At 39.8% G+C, this 16,889-nt stretch overlaps 2 protein-coding genes across 6 annotated transcripts in view; one reads left to right on the top strand and one right to left on the bottom strand.

Annotated features, from left to right (window-relative positions):
- Positions 1-16,889, top strand: part of SIK2 (salt inducible kinase 2) — a 61,501-nt gene that overhangs the window by 28,440 nt on the left and 16,172 nt on the right. Inside the window, exons 3-6 of one of the 2 annotated variants that reach the window (XM_026068657.1) lie at positions 10,248-10,307; positions 12,006-12,130; positions 14,210-14,333; positions 16,371-16,591. In XM_026068657.1, coding sequence (XP_025924442.1) covers positions 10,248-10,307; positions 12,006-12,130; positions 14,210-14,333; positions 16,371-16,591 — 530 coding nt within the window. The remainder of the gene's footprint in view (positions 1-10,247; positions 10,308-12,005; positions 12,131-14,209; positions 14,334-16,370; positions 16,592-16,889) is intronic. The other variant, XM_026068658.1, reaches the window with a different exon arrangement.
- ALG9 (ALG9, alpha-1,2-mannosyltransferase) overlaps positions 4,328-16,889 on the bottom strand; it is a 97,631-nt gene continuing 85,069 nt past the window's right edge. For 2 of the 4 annotated variants that reach the window (XM_026068667.1, XM_026068662.1), the window contains 3 exons: positions 15,421-15,539; positions 10,172-10,319; positions 4,328-9,834 (listed from right to left, as the gene is read on the bottom strand). The gene's annotated coding sequence lies outside the window, so the exon portion shown is untranslated. The remainder of the gene's footprint in view (positions 9,835-10,171; positions 10,320-15,420; positions 15,540-16,889) is intronic. The other 2 variants (XM_026068664.1, XM_026068663.1) reach the window with 2 other exon arrangements.

The following is a 16,889-nucleotide window of genomic DNA, read 5'->3' as shown; positions in this document are numbered from 1 at the left end:
CTGTATGAAATTGGTTTGTATAGGAGTTAGCTTTGCAGTTCTAAGAAAGAAGTGGCAATAGACTTTCAGTTGGCTGAAACAGGTGTAGGGCTGAACTCTTCTGAGCTGCAGATCATTGTTGCATCATTTTACCCTTGAATTTCCTGTCTGGAATATCTGAAAAGGTGTCTTGAGCTCTAATGCCTTCTCTAAGGATGAGGCTGCAGAAAAGCATTAAATGTGCCTGCAGATGTTTAACAGAGAGGTTTCTTTTTCTCTACAGAATACGAAGATAGCATCCTGAAAGAGTTTAAAGGAAACAGAAAAGGCAGGGGGTGTTTTTTTACAAGAAATTTAAGACCTGCCTAAGCTAGAAGAAAATGAAATTGAGAAACTCGGGAAAAGGATTTTTAATTGGGTAGCTTAATTTATTTATTTAAATTAACACCTGGTTAACTAGTTAGCATCTGTGTCACAAAGATTCACCCCTTTCTCTGTGATACTACAGCAAACATTGGGAAGACTGGGCACTCCTACTATTTCTGGGGATTCATTTCACCCTCAGGAAAAATTTCTTATCTCCTTACAAGTCATCTTTATCAGAATGGGAAATCAACGCCATCTTTTAAAACAAGCACTTCACCTCTGAGACGGAAACTATTGTTTGAGCAAGAATTTTATCCTCTTTTAAACTTCGAGAAAAGGAACCCATAGTCATTGCTGTCAAAAGAGGTTATCTTTGGTTTGGGATCCAAAGATAAATGGGATTTTACTGGTGGGCTAAGGAGGATTTCTTATCAGCGTATGTATTAATGGGGTAGCTTTCCCAGCTCCTGGATTTGTTTGTTGCTTTTGTATTGACCTTTGTTTTGTTTGTACATTTAAAGCATTCCTTTCTTCATTCCTTTACCACCACCTTCCCACCCCTAGCATGTTTTTCTCATGGTTTAAGAGCTTGCAGAAAGGTTAAGTAAGGGATAAAACAAAATTAAGGAAAAGGGGAAAAAAGCTATGTGAGTTGCAGAACCATGGTTTTGATAGAGTGTTCAGCTAATTTTGGTTATCAAATCTGAATAAAATGGTTATCAAACCATTCATATCTGGTTTTGGTTATCAAATTTGTGTTTTATATTTTTGGCAGAAGGAAGAGTGTGGGAAACAGATTCTCTGGAGCTAAAGAGGGAAGACTAGTAATCTGGTCTTTGATAGCATGTCCTGTGTATTTCATGGCTTTTTAGCATATTAGAGCATTTTACAGCAGTTTCATAAAAGCTATAAGAAGTGTTCTGTTATTTAATGCTTTATATAAATTGATAGCAGAGTCTTTGCAGTAGTCTCTTTTTTGTTTCATCTGGTATTAAACTATTTACTGTTACCTTTTAATTTTCTCTGTTCTGTAAAGGTGGGCTTTTGTATTAATGTTAAACTGTAATAATACTGAAAGCTACTATCAGATAAAGCAAAAGGATTTTGCAGCTGTTTTACCAGGAAGTTGCAGTTCTGGTATGAGTTCTTACTTAGGGCTTTTGGTACCTGAAGAAAGCTAAAGAAACAGTCTAAGATGGAGATGGTATCTGGACTTTATAACAGAATGCCCTGAGTGTAATAACTGATGACGTTGGGATTGAACGTGTGATGTTCAGTCTCAAAATTCTGAAAACTAATGGGGCAGTTCACACTGTTTGCTCAGAGCTATGAATTTGACAATGAAAAATTTGTTCTACTGTGTTCACCTTTAATCGAGCAAATTTATCAACAGACATTTGTAGGGTATTTTTACTTTTATCTCTTCTCATTTCAAGCTTGCATTTGCATAAACAGTTGTTTGCAATCCCAGAGATTTATGATTGACTTATATTTACTATGACAGTGTATGATTTCAATAAATACCAAGTCTAAGAAGCACAAGTCACATGGACCCCACTTACTATCAGTAACTGAATTAAATTTAAGGGTTTTTTGGCCTATTGTTCATCTAGTCTCTTTCCTCTCCTTCTGATCTGCTGTTTGTCTCCCCACTTGCACCACCACTTTCCATCTGTTTTAATTTTTTTCCCTCCGTATCAGTGTTTGGCACTGTAGATCATCGCATTCAGCCAAGGATAGTTTTTCAGAACTCCTCCGCAGGGGCCTTGGCTGCCTTGAACCAGGGCAGTATTCAGAGGTGTCCCTTTCATGACTGTCCTTAGCACCGTGGGGAAGCAAGTTCCCTGCCTTCCTGAACATTGCAGTGCAAGTACAACACAGGGTCACAAAAATACTACTTCAAAGGCATCCCAGAAGACCTGTTAACAGAACAAAGGTTAGAGACGTGAACTGTTCTGTCATAGGGAATTTTAGTGCGTAGGTTCTCCAGAGACTCAAAAATAAATAAAAGCATTGATGAATGGTTAAGTTAATAGATTCCATGATCTGCTGCTATCTCTTTCCTCCTTTTAGCTGCTCCTCTGTTCTCCCTCTGTATTACAGAATGTTAATTACTGGTGGTCTGTATGTAAATGATCATATTAACTAGCGGTGATTCATATGGTCTGATTCTTGTGTGTTGCTTTGTCAAGCTTTGTCAGATCGATAGCAATTCCCGTGTCCAACTTTGGTGATAAAATAGCTGGAGGAAAGTTATGATGGGCAGAAACTTTTGTAGTGATTTGTTCCCAGTCAGTTGTTTTATTTTTCTCTGCAAGGGAGATAGCTGATGAATTGCACAGGATGGTTTATCTGTGTTTTTAGAGTTACCTGCTGTTGCACAGGTCTCTGAGAGCAGTCTCTTCCAGTGGATCATACGCTGCATGGTTCATTTATCAAACTGAGGAAGAACAAAGGGCAGCCAGGATCCCAACTCTGATAATTAGAATTAATCTAGCAATTTAAAAGCAGTACAATAACTGATTAATTATGTTGATAGAAAGTTTCGCGGTGTCAGTGTTTGCCCTGGGCCCTGTGCAGCATGCTTGGGACTGTCCCTTGCTGATCATTCTAAGCAGCTAGAAAATAATCCAAGTAGATACTCATGCTCATTCCAAGCTCTTCCTAACTTCCATTGAATCTCTTGATACCTTCTGATGCTTCTGAGGCTTTTATTGAAGCTTTTACTTTTTAGGAATACAATGTTTTTTAGTCAGATATGTCCATAAAATTGCCTCTGTATTTCAGCTTACTGGAGAATAGTTAAGACTCAAAAATAAGTGTTTTTAAAACTGTGTGCTGATGAGACTGCCACCTTCTATGTTTAAACAAGGAGGCAGGACTGAAAGTCAATGGCTTTGTTTTAAAGTTGTTCTAAAAGAAGGAGGATAGATAGATGTCCAAGGAACTTTCTTGAGTCTTGGTATTGAATGACAAACAGAAGATGCATAAAGATCTTTAGGTGATAGCTTTTATTACCTGTTATTCTCTAGAAGATATTAGGGGGTTGGGAACAAAAGCCTCAAACTTAAACTTTAGCTTAAGTAACTTGAAAAAAAAAATTAATTGGATAAAACATCCACTGAGAAGATTGCAGCTGAATACTAGTATACCATGTAGTCTCCATCAAGTTTGATACTGAATTTGTTTTAAAAAGTAACAAGACAGAGCTCCTTTGTTCTTCTCAGAGTTGTTGCCTGTAGATAGTCAAAATGTTCTTCTACCCTTTACACTTTGCTGTTTTTTTGAAAGGATCGTAAGGGCTGGATTTCAGTTACTGCATGCTTCCCACCCCACAAAACTGCCAGATTGAGATGCTTTCTAGATGTCTCTGCAGAAATCACGCCATCTTGATTGTAAACCTATTGTGTCTGAACCAGATCAGGTAGGAGAGACTGTTATTTTGAAGTAGGTTGTAGTGCTGGCTTGTCTTGCTGGTGGACAGTAAAATATGCATTGACGTCAGAGCTGGCTCATCAGCATTCAGTTCATGAAGTGGGTCAGGTTTGCTTCTAACACACTCATACCTTTCCTTTATCGGTACCTCTCTCCTCATGATTATCTCCTTCACTCATACTACTATTATAACAAAAGATCCGCATGCCTCTATGAAGCCAGGAGGTTGAATTGAGTGTAATTTTAGGAAAGTGGATGAATTATAACTCTGAAGCTAGTGGCCCTTCTAGAGGATTTTTAGAGGTACAAATTAGAGACCACCTCATATTGCTAGATGCACAGCAGAAGTTGCAATGGCTGTGGCAGGGAGCTTCCATTTCTCAAACTGCAAACAGGTCTGAATCTTACTCTGTTTCCATTTTTAACAGAAAAACAGATTCCATTTAAATGATGTATATGCAAAAAATTATACCTTCTAAATTCAAGATTATTCTAAAGGGGGTAATGATATTGAGAAACAAAATGCCACAAATGTTGAGAGCCAATATTTGCAGATTGCACAAACACAGAGTTTATTCAACTGAACACAAAGCTGTAAATGATCATATTTTTTTAAAGTGCAGATTCAGGCAAATGTTAAGAAGATAAAGATCACTCCATTATGTAATCTCAGTCCTCTGGTAACGAGTCCAATTTCAGTCCTTTTGGAATGCTGTGGCTGGCATATATTTTGTGGAGGGCTGGCACATTTTCCCTTTAGAGATCAGTAATTTTTTTAAAATCCAGCAGATCTGGAATGAAAAATCTTAACAGTGTTTTTATGTTAAAAACAATCATCTTTGACCTTAAATGTTTATGGTAGATCAGCAATTGCAAAGCAGAAACAAGGTAGGGGAAGAGAGAGAGAGGCTAGCGATTGTTTTGTGCTTAATTGAGTCCTGGCCATTCTGACACTGCAGAAAGTGGGACAATCAAACTGACAATGCAGTAATTAAAAACTGAAGAAGCCCAGTGGATTGTGCATCCAGTGTGCTATCTAAATCTTGAACTTTTTCTGAAGTGGCTCCTCATGTTCATATTCACTAAATACCTAATTTTAAATCCAGTCTGGATAGGCAAAGTTTCTCTTTCTTAGGAATTGATATCTTGTGTATTCCCAAGCAAGTCATGCTTTCTGTAACTGTGATTACAAGTATATGTACATGTATTTGTGAATCTGATACGGAGACTTACGAGGGTGGCACCTGAGTAGGAGCTGCAGTTCTGAGTTAAAGATTGATATTTATCTGCAGTACTTAGAGGATGTTGAAAATCTGACAAATTCAAGATAAGTGAAGGGAGAGATCAGACTTAATGACACCTACACAGATGGCAAAATGCTTCTGAGAGAAGAAATTGCCTCATGTCTCCTGAAGTACTGTCAAGGTTGCCAAGCCAATGATGTGTGAAGAAAACTTTCCTCAAAGTGAATAAAAAAATTCACAACAAAAGTCTGGCTGTGATAAGAAAAAGGCAGGTGACATAGAGTGAGTGGGGAATTTTTCTGTAGAAGGTTTTGTTACTTCCCCCTCTGTTATTCCAGCTGAACTTGTAATTGTTTTGGAACTGAAGGTGGATGGAAAAGGAAGTGTAGCATCAATTTTATATTCAGTGTTTCCTATTTAGATTTGGAAACTGAGCTGACATTGGCCATTTGCACCTCCAGATGATGGTGACATGCCCGGATGCCATCGCATAACTGTTCATGCAACTGTCAGGCGTTCTGTGTGCTTGCAGAGCATGACGCTGATGTGGATCTGGCATGCGGTCTGACCTTCAAATAGCCTTTCTGGTGTTGCAGCCTTCTTATTGATAGGCACTGGGGCTCTTCTCTGCTTATGGGAGAGTCCCAAAATCCCATTGCTGTAAGACTGGGTATCTGATTTCTGACATTAAGCCAATACAGTGTTGGCCAGCCAATACTGGCCAACAACACAGACTTAGGCTCTTGGGAGTTCCACCTACAACAGATATTTGCAGCAACATAAAATGATTTTCTCATACCGAAAATATGTTAATTATCTGGAACATAACATTGATTTGGAGATGTTGTGTTAAAAAGGTAAAATGAAGGTTAAATGTTTGTTTGTCTCTTAAATTTCTAGCCTGATTGTTAACGAAACAAAAACAGGTGAGAGAGAGATAGTATCCCGCCATCACAAAAATGACAACTCACAATTAGCAGTCAGCATACAGATGCATGCGTCTTAAACCCCTAAGGAGCTATTTTGAATGTGGAGCTGGTTCAGTCAGTCATTGCTGCCAGCAAACTCAATCATTTGTACTTGAACTAGAGTTTATCTTTTAGAAAGACCTCAAATTTTTATTCAGATATTTAAAGTAATGAATCCGCAAAATGCTACTCTGCATCCCTAGAAGGTGGTTCTAAATCAAATAAGATAAATCATGAAATGTAACAGTTTCAAAGTTATTTGTGCCCTAGAGCCCCTTTGTCCAAGCAGTTCACTGAAGTCTCAAGGCCTCTGATCATGATCTTTTTTGCAGTAGATTCTCATGAATTGTTTCTTCCAACCTGAAACCTTGTGTTACAGCTTCTTGTCACTAGGATCGCTTTAGCAGATTTGATCTCACATGAGTCCTGCAGTGCAGGTCTTGGAGGGAGGATAACAGGGCTATCTAACGATCAACTCAGCTTTCCTAAAACAAAGGTTTATTTGTTTGGAACAAAAGCAGAACAAAAAATGTATCATAAAACTGCAAAGAACAAGTACCTGGATTTTTCAGGCCTTCTGAAAAAGGAAGCACTCCTGCGTGTTATTCCTTGACACGGGGAGGAAATGTGGGATTCCAAAGATTAGGTTATGTACACTGCTCTGATAATTAATGGTTTTCATTTTATTACTCCTCATTGCCTTCAATTGCTGCAAGAAACATTTGTACCTAACTGTTTAGCTAGAAGTAGAATAACTGAAGAATACAGAGGTGTTGTATTCATGTTATACAGGAGTGCCTAACTTTTCTATGAGTTTTTCTAATTTATTATGGATACTAAGTATCAACAAAGAGGATTCTCCATAGCATTTGCACATCCCAGTATCAAAGGAATTGTTTATTTTCTAATAAGAGCATCAAACTATTTGTATTCTGGTGTCACCAAAAAGATGCCCGATTATCCAAAGGAAGGCATGTTTTTTACTGAATACGTGATTATCTGAGGAGACAAATAATAAATGAAGGGCAGAAGATCCTGACCACATATAGTCATACTGTTTTATGAAGTAAAAGATACTGTGCAAATGTTCCTCTGACTTGGCTAGCGTTAGCTCGGTCTGTTGTCAGAGATAGACTGGAAGAACGACCATTAGTACAACCCCAAAGGTAGGGTGACAGTGTTAGAATTCCACTCAGAGACTGAATTCAGTATCTAAGAGGTTGGATGGAAAAATATGCAAAGATGAGGTCCATTCAGGTACATTTTAGTTCTCTTTCCCAGTGAGAAAACCCTAGGATATAAGAGGGGTCTGTTCCTGCTTTGTGCGTATGCAAATAATGGATATGGTTAGTTTGAGATAAGAAGTGAAAAGAATTAATCCTATGACTGGGTGACACTGTTTCTCATAAATAAATACACCTGCTGAACAGCTCCAAGGATTGACTACTTAGATGCAGATCCTATTCCTAGGGCATTAAGAACCTGAGTCTTTGCAGAATTTTTGTTATAGAGGAATTGGCATGCCGAGTTTTAACAGACTTTAAAATGCAGATGTTGCTGTTATTCTTAGCGCTTTATGATGATCTGGCAAACCCCATCCTACAGTTACTTTGAACTTTCCAGTAAAGGAGCAGGAATATTTTATTTTATGCCCTTTATCTGCTGTGTATTGGCAGTGAGTGTCCCAAAATGACTCCTTGGTGTGGCTCATCTGCACATGCGAATTCCCGCAGCAAAGATCTCCTCGTTGTGCAGTTAGCAGTTGTGCAGTTGTCAGATGTCTCTGGGGATATGTCCTGTGACGCTATGCTGAGGCAATTCAGGATTGTTTCCCAGACAGCTGAAGATCAGAGACTTTGTTTTCTGCTAAAGGAATTACGAGAATGGCTTGGAAGGATTATAGGCACCAGAGCTCTTCTCGTTGCTACAGAGGTAGTGGATTTCACCTGGAGTGTACAAGGAGCCAGAACGGTAACCTGCATGTCTATCTGTGTAAGCAAGCCTGCGTTTTCAGAGTACTTCCAGATCCAAGTCAGAGGTTTTCCTGGATGGATAGTTGGAGCATTAGTGCAAACCCAGGAGGAGTTTTTGACTGCCCAGTATGGAATGGTCCGTGGTGGGCTCAGCCCCTGGCCTAGTTTGTCTATGGGATCTGGACAAATAAAGAGCAGCCTTTTGACTGCTTTGGGTTGGGCCCAGGAGCTTCAGGCGTGTGGTCAGGGAGGTGAAGGTAGATGCAGCCCATTTTCCTATGTTTTCAACATGAGTTTGCTGCTTCTGACGATTAAGCCAGTATCTTTATCATCCCATAGACTATCCTAAATGGACTATCCTGCTTATTTTTAGGCTTGTTCTCTATGTCAGCAAATTCAGACATCCCTGTAATGCCTTTTTCACAGAATGGCTAGTTTGTTTAAAAGAAAAGGTAATTTCCAATAAGCTGATGAGACAATAATGAAGTATGTGCAGGGTGTTAGACCCTATAGTTACAACCAAGGAAAAAAGGCATAAGGCTAATGTTTATAAAAGGAAATGAGACTTAGCACTTCCCCTTATACCCCAATGTATTCAGGTCACTGGACTGAGATGTTCCCAGAGCACATGATGTGTATTAGAGGTGACAGAAAGGTTATAGCAGAAGTAAAGAATTTAATTTCAGACTATGGAAATGCCTAGACAGAGGTTTTCAGCCAAGTGACAAGTTTCTCTTTGGTGTTTAGAGAATAGTTGGGCACTTTATGCCTGGCCCTGGTCTGGGTCATCACTCGTTGCCTGAATTGGGGCTAGTCTTAACTTCTCTGCTCCATGGGCCTCACCTGTAAAATTGGTATGCTGTTTAACATCCTAAAACCCTGATAAGAGAGACAAATTCCATAATAAATGATTTGAAATTCCTGAACAAAAGGAGCAATTATACACATGTTGCAAAATATTTTCAAAGATGAATTTTCTATGGAAGAACACCACTGAGAACTGGTCTAAGTCAGGTTAGACATTTACATTGCTGTGACTAGCTGTTCCTTCAAGATTACCACAAGTGAGCTTTGGAAAGACAAGGGATAAAATGAGACAGAATGACTTGAATTGTGTGTGTATAACTGTGGCTGATCTGCAGTCACCAGCCACTTACCTGAATCAAGTGGATCACCATCATAAGGTATGTTAAGAAGGTAAGTTTATAATATGAATGCCCTCTGGAATACGGCTGTTGCACAAAATAGTGACTGCTTCTACTACCTTACAGTGTGTGTTACTCACTGTAGAGATTTCCATGCTGAGAGCTGGTTGGTTGCATAGTCTTGGCTCTCCATTATTCCTCTTTTATTTCTAATTAGTGCATTTCATTAAAGCCAACTAAAAATATCCTGCTTATTTTAGTAGTACTGCTTAACCAATGGAGACTCTGTAGTGCAATGCAGTAAGGAGGCAGAGGTCTGTTTCTTGCTGAAATCTTTAGTGAACTTGTAGTTAAAAGGATTTTCAGAAATGACCAAAAGGCCTGGGAGATCATGCTGTCTGTGCATGTGGCCCACCTAACTTCTGAACCTGTTGCTTGGCTGTAACCAAATTTGCCAGCAGGCAAAAATCTCAAAGGGAAGAAACATTCCTGCAGGTTCATGTATAGGTGTTCAGGTACTAAGTAGTAAGCCTTACCTGTAGAAGTGGTTGCAGAAGAAGCTTTATACCTTATTATGTGCTAAGGAAAATCTTGAAAGGCAGGAGAACTGCTCTAAAGCCTCTTCAGTTTTGATGTTCCTGAAACTGCTGCTTCCGTCAATGCTCTTTTTTGATGCATGTTGCAGGAAGCATTATAATAAATGAACTGCTGGAGCTCTTGTGTCCTTTTGTTAGGGAAAAAAAAAATTAATATCTTTACTGTTGAACAAATTGTATGTTTCAATTTACATAATATTCCTCTAAAACAACTCCAAGTTAACTTTACTTAAGCCTGTTCAGTTTTTCTCTTTAATATCTCTGTCTTGCTTTGATTCTGAGGTTCTCTAATATTTTATAGCTCACAACATGTGAATAGAGAGCCAAGCCCTTTCCTCTATGTAAAACAACCGATACAAATAGAACTAAACAAAGTGGTACCAGCAGTGCCTGTACCATTTCTGCTAACCACAGTGTTTATCAGTGCTGCTATCTGCTGATCAGCACCACATCGTATTAACATACCTCTGAGGTATTCAGTGGTTGATAGGACTAAATCAACAGCCTGATTACGGTGTATCAACACTGTTGACTTTCACAGGATTCCTCGAGTCATGCCAGCATGCAGTATTACTTTGCAGGAGCCTGCTTGGCTACAAGGGTAAGCATTGTCCTTAAAGAAAAATAAACGCAAAGCAACTTTTAGCCTTCTACTGTATAGATTGCTCTGTTTAGGAAAAAGTGATAGGGAAGAGCTAAGTCACTTTTAACACAGGGGTAGAGCAGTGGTGAACATAAACAGTGTTGCTGTGCAAAGAACATGGGCTTGAGGGTCTTTGCATGTTACTTGCTAATGCTCCATTCTGTACTTCCTTCAGAGATACAGCTGACCAGATAGTGAATTGAAGCCAGTTTGCTGTAGTCTTGAAAGTCTTATAGCCAAAAATATTTGCCCTTGTCAGATCTTTCACCTTGAAAACTTTTTTTTTTTTTTTTTTTTTTTTTTTTTGCATTTTTAGCATTTGTGGTCACAGAGATCATGGAGCGTGGTCTGCAGCATGAGTGGAATAGGGGATTAAACAATACAGACCGGTAATAACGGAAGCATTGGGGAGCAATGCTGGTTTCATTGAATTCCATGAGAAAACTCCCCTAGGCTTCAGTGGAGCCAGGATTTTGATTCATTGTGTATCCAACTATAGTGCTCCAGTGTCTTTGATTAAAAGACTGTTGAATAAGTAGAACCTTGAGTATTAATACTCTGTAGTGTCAAGAAGCGTATTTAGAACGGGTTTGTGAAACGGCTATAGGACAATTAGGAGGCAGTAAGAGCAGGGAATGCTACAGCGAATGATGTACGAGCTGAGCAAAGGGAGCGAGAGTGATGGCAGGATGTACAAGAAACTGGAAGGTCTGGGCTGTGAAGAGCTCTGGAGACACTGATAAGGGTGGAGTGGGAGGTAAGAGAGCTACAGAGCGGACACTGGGGAGTGGTAATGCCCACTTGGCATTCTGCTTTTTGAAAATAATCAGCTTTAGTTCAGCCACTAAGCCAGCTTCCTCATTGTTAATGTTTTGTTTTAGTAAAAGCTATGCAACCTGGAAGCAAAGCGACAGAGGAGGCTATAAAAATTGCTTCAGACTTTATCTGACTTAATGTTCCCTATTCAGTAGTGACTGTCACTTCACTTTTCACTATTGGATTATTACGAATTGTGACTAATACAGAAGTTCCCAAATCTGGTCCCATGTTAAGCCATAAAGAACATTTTAAAGAAATGCTGAGTTGTAGAATAGTAAGTGTTCAGTTGTAGGCTGAAAGGGTTGTAGACAATCCCAGTAGCAGAGCTTCCTTCCTAGCAGAAGGCTGTGTGTTTTCCCATGCTTGTTGCTTTTGGCAGAGCTCCTTCCTCCCATCTCATGTTGATGCTTTTGTTGTCAATATTTGTTGTGTACTCAGGGCTAGAGAGCACCCAAAGAAAACTCAGGAAATCTCAGATCCAGTACTGAATCTCAGATATTTCTTGGCAAGTAAATAAGCTCATATGTATGTCTGATCTCCAGTTTGTTGAATTCTAGGGATAACTGTTTATAAACTTAGATTTAGCAAATTGGTAGAAGTTAACTGAAAACTCCTACAGGTTGTGAAGTTTTGCAGAGGGTTTTAGTAATTATGCAGTTGTCATGAAAATAACAATATAGGACATGCAGCATCCCAATAAATACTTTCAGTGGGAGTACTGGTGAAAGATAGAGCCTTTGATGAACGAAGGAGAGCTTACAGGCCCAGTCCTTCCATATAATTAAGTTTGTCATGCAACTGGAGTTTGAAGTGACTTTTTCCTTAATTTCTCAACAGATTTTGGCTTTGGGAATTTCTATAAAAGTGGTGAGCCTCTGACGACATGGTGTGGAAGCCCACCTTATGCAGCCCCAGAAGTCTTTGAAGGGCAGCAATACGAGGGACCCCAGCTGGATATCTGGGTATCGTTACTTTTTATTTAACTGGATTTAAATCAGCTTTTAGGAATTAGAACACAGGAAATCACCTCTGAGTTTTCATAAGCTGCAGACAAGCTGTTTCTTTTTGGCTTTATTTCTTGAAAGCATCATAAAATGACTCTAACATAGAGTGGAACTGAAGTTAACAATTAAGTGGTTATTAAATGTATGTTGTAGGTATACGTAAGCCCTCCAGAGGAAAAACTGTAGCTCCTCAAACAGCTCTCCTGACTGAATGCATGAACTTTGCTGTTTCAGTACATCAGCCATCTTCTGTGTTAAGTGGGAATTGAACTTGTAAGGCCTGTATGCTCTTGATGGGGTTAAGGGATTCTGAGCCACTGAAACACAAGAGAGATACTGACTGCATTTCTCTCTGAGCTGAGAACAGCCATGCTTGTGCCACAAGCATTTCTACTGCAGGCAGCTGCATGTTTTTGAATCCATGCATGTGTCTCCATGCATACTGCTCTAATGGAAGAGCACAGAGAAAGCAACCAAATTCTTATTCAATGAAAAAGGAACTAAAATGAGCTGAACAGGTTCTCTGCACCCTTCACAAATTGTCAGAGACTACTTTTCATTCCTCATACGTTTTAATTTTAGTATTCTGGTACTTACAATGACAGATTCATATCCTGAAGCAACCAGAGATAGAGTACAATTTGGCAGTCTTTGCTCTGACATCAGGTTTTCAGTGATAATATTGCATATATCATAACAACACAGGCACTGACATTTTGGTCAGAGCCTAGTTCACTGGCATGGAAATTCATCTTTCAACTGCTAATATAATATAATCTAATTGTTTTAACAAAAACCACTCCTCATCTATCTACCTGTCTGTCTGTCTGTCTGTCTATCTATCGATGTCAATCTCTCTCTCTCTCTCTCTCTCTCTATCCCAATTAAAAAAAAAAAGGCTAGAGCCTTTCTGAACCTTTTGTAATTGCTAAATAAACCTGCAGTAGACCTCAGCTATACTCATTGTTTCAGGTAACACAGGCACTGTGTGAATGTTAGAAGTGAATCTCACAAAGAGAAGCACACGTCTGTTTATATTTAAGATAAAATTGTTATCTCCTTCACTTACCTTCTCAGATGAGTTCAGGATTCTGTATTTCTTCTGCAACAGCTCATTACAGAGTAGGTCAGCTGAAAGTGCTAAGCTTGCAGAAGGAATGCAGCAATCCACAGTTCAGCTCTTGTCAGGTTAAGGAAGGAAGTGACTTTTAAAAATATATACTTAGTTTTTAAAATCTCTATGTACTTACAAAATTTTAAGGTGAATGTGGAATGCTTACTTTTTTTTCCCTTGAGAAATCCAGTGCTGTGGCTATCTATGCCAACTCATGGCATGAAGGTCTGATGTGGTTATTTCATCTGGTGTGGCGCTGTATTTTTTTTGGCTATACTGCAAGACTATTTCCACTTGCAGTGCCAATTAACTTGCATACTTTCAAAAATGATTCTGGCAGTTGGATGAGAGCTCTTGCCCAGATTGTCTCCTTTTGCTCATTTTACATAATCCCTCGTGCTCAGCACTGCACACAGCAGTGCAGAATCACTAGCTGGAGTCTCCCTGAAGCTGACACTGTTCATAAAGCTACCAGTGTACTTCCTCCCCAGGCTTTTGCAAATTGGTAAATGTAAAAGGTTACAATTTCTTACTTTGAGTGGCTGCTATTTGAGGTTTGTTTTTGTTTGAAGAACATTCAGATTAATAAAGAATGTCTCTAATTCTCACCTGAAGTTGGGGCTCACTTTTCAGGCATCATTCAGTCACCTGCATGGAGCTTCCTGCTAGCAGCCAGAGTCTCTAGCCCATTACACTTCAGCTTACCTGCTTACTGGCCCAAGGTACTGCAAGCCTAGCCATCTTGGGTTAGCTGAGTGTTCTTAATGTTTAGGGATTTTCAGAAATGTAACTCCTTTTTCTGTGTATTTCCTGTTTCTGCAGAACATAATTTTGATTTTTTTCTGCGACAGGAGTTGGCTAGCCAAGCTCAGAGAACTTTGCTTGTGGCTCAAAAGATAAAATGAGTATTCTCCTTCTTGCAGAGCATGGGTGTAGTTCTTTATGTTTTGGTCTGTGGAGCATTGCCTTTTGATGGACCAACACTCCCCATACTGAGGCAACGTGTTCTGGAAGGAAGATTCAGGATCCCTTATTTTATGTCAGAAGGTAATAATGTGTCCTATATTTTTGGGGTGGTAAATCTTGAGCAAAGTCTAGAATAATCTCTTTTGCAAAGACAGCAAAGGGCGGTGCGTCTATCCAGCAGACTATGGCGTGGCAGACCATTTCATTTTGGTACAAAACAAAATAAGTTAGCCTAGGTGAGCCACACGCCTTTGCAACTAGGCTGCTTCTGCTAGGCGAACCAACCCATTTCTACCTCAGCAATGCGTGTGTATTACAAACAGCAGCATGGCTGTGGCCAAGGGCAACGAGAGGTTCTAATCGGAAGCTGAAGAATCTCTTGTCCTACTGTGACTAAAAATATGGGGGTATAACAGGAGAGATATATTTGAGCAGCAATTGATTTTGCATTCTCCAATGCCATAAACATTTTAATCTGGAAAGAAAATTATGCTGAGAGCAGTATCACTGTCATACTTATGTTGTGGATTGGGTGTTTCCTGTTTTTTGACAGCGTCTGCTAAACAAAAGCAAAAAAGTGCGCAACTAATTCATATGCCAGATTCTCATAGTCATATTCTGGCACTCCCACACGCGACTGAGAGACTATCAGATATCTCCCTCGCTTAATTGCCCCATCTGTTGGGTTTCACTCTCCCTCATGCCTGTTCAGACAAGAACAAATGGGGCCATTTTTGCACGGGGTTTTATGCTGTACTTCAGGTTTCCTGTATTAACAGGTCTCTAAACTTGGATTACTTAGAAACAATCTTCCTGAATCAAACACCTTTTCAGTAGACTATTTTCTATGCTTATTTTTAGTTCTCTTAAATAATCTTTTTTTCTGCCCTGTTGTTGAGGGTTCTGCACTGCAAAACATTCTGGTCCTCCCCTTTTTCTTTCTGGTCGTATGTACTCCTGAACACCGCCTCTGAAAATAGCCACAGCAGCATAGCTATAGCAGAGCTAGTTAGCTCAGCACTTGGTTGCTTTTAGCAGTGCAATTATGGTATCACAGAGTGGAGCTGAGCAACCCCTCAGCTTCCTGAGCACATTTTGCAGCCTGTGCTGAGCTGCGTGGTGTTTTTGTGACTTTGATGACATAGGTATCCAAGCTAGATCCAGGTACCTTTGTGCAAGTTGCAGTCACTGCCCTGACTGCAGTGTAGATCTGCCGTTTCACTTCCAGCTTTGCTGCACTTCTTGCTGATCACATGGTGTTGCAGGGATTGGGGATGGGTGTGTCTCCTAGCAAAACAGTGAAATCCAAATGAGATAAACAGGAATAAATAGCCAGAAATCTCTGTCATAACTACCTGAACGGACTGATTCATTACAACTGTACTGTAGCCACATCATGGTCAGCTAGGAATGCAGGGCATATTGACAAGCCCCCTTAAAGTAACTTGAATTGACTTTCTCCCCTATAAAAACTGCATGTTCATCTCTTGCTTCTCATCTTCCAAAATCCAACCGAGATCTTAAGAAAAATATGATATTTTTACCCTGTCCAACATGCAGCGGTCAGAGAGCAGCAATGGCTAGGTGTGTTCAGAATCATTCAGGCAGCTAAAGCTACCGAGTGTGCCTTGGTTCTGGATTTGAAACACGTAAACCTGCAGTCTTAGTCACTGGCTACTATTCACAGCCCAAGGAGGCATCATTTTTAATTGTTTTTGTGACCGCAGGGGTCAAACTGTGTTGGAGAAGGATGCTAATTACTCCCCCCCTCACTTCACAGAGGTGTTTTGAAGCTTCATTAGTTCTTAAAACAGCTCAAGTGGCCTTAAAGAGGTATCAAGTATTACCTGTTACCCTTGTGTGGGAGCTGTGTGGAAGTAATGGCACTATTAGCCATACCATATATTTAAAGAAGTTGATTTTTTTCTCCTCTTATTGTGACTTCTAGTCTTGTTTTGAAAGATTGTTTTAGCTTTCAGGAAATGTATTTAGCACCAAAATTAGGTAGAAGCAAGCCAGTTTCCTGTTGTTGTGCTCTGTATTGGTAGGTGTCAGGTGAACATATGCAAGTAGCACTTAGCAAGCAGGTTGGTAACTTACCTTATTTTTTCCCAACAGAGTGCGAACACCTGATTAGAAGAATGTTGGTCCTAGACCCATCCAAAAGGTTAACTATTGCTCAGATTAAGGAGCACAAGTGGATGCTTATAGAAGTTCCTGCACAGAGACCCATTCTTTACCCACCAGGACAGGAGAATGAGCCTTCCATTGGAGAGTATAATGAGCAAGTTTTGCGGCTAATGCACAGCCTTGGAATAGACCAACAGAAAACTATTGAGGTAAAACAGATGTACACCGATATTTATCCCCGGGGGAGACTCACTTTCTTGTTTTATTACTGTGAATTATTATGTGAGTTCCTTGCAACATTCTTTATTTCAAGAGCTAGGGAAAAAAAAACCAACCAAAGCTGGTAGGCTATTTCATAAGGTCAGACCCTAGCAAGGGCAAAGCAGCTATGCTCCTGCTTCCCATGTAGGCATTTTGTAGTTGTTCTGTCCTTTTTATGCCTCARTCTGTGCCAGTAGACCGGTCAGGAAGAGGAGAGACATCCCTCCAAGATGTTTCCTAAAGATC

This window comes from Apteryx rowi, unplaced genomic scaffold (genome assembly GCF_003343035.1).
Source record: "Apteryx rowi isolate R43461 unplaced genomic scaffold, aptRow1 scaffold_278, whole genome shotgun sequence".
Taxonomy (NCBI): Eukaryota; Metazoa; Chordata; class Aves; order Apterygiformes; family Apterygidae; genus Apteryx; species Apteryx rowi.
This window is presented reverse-complemented; position numbering and strand designations above follow the sequence as displayed.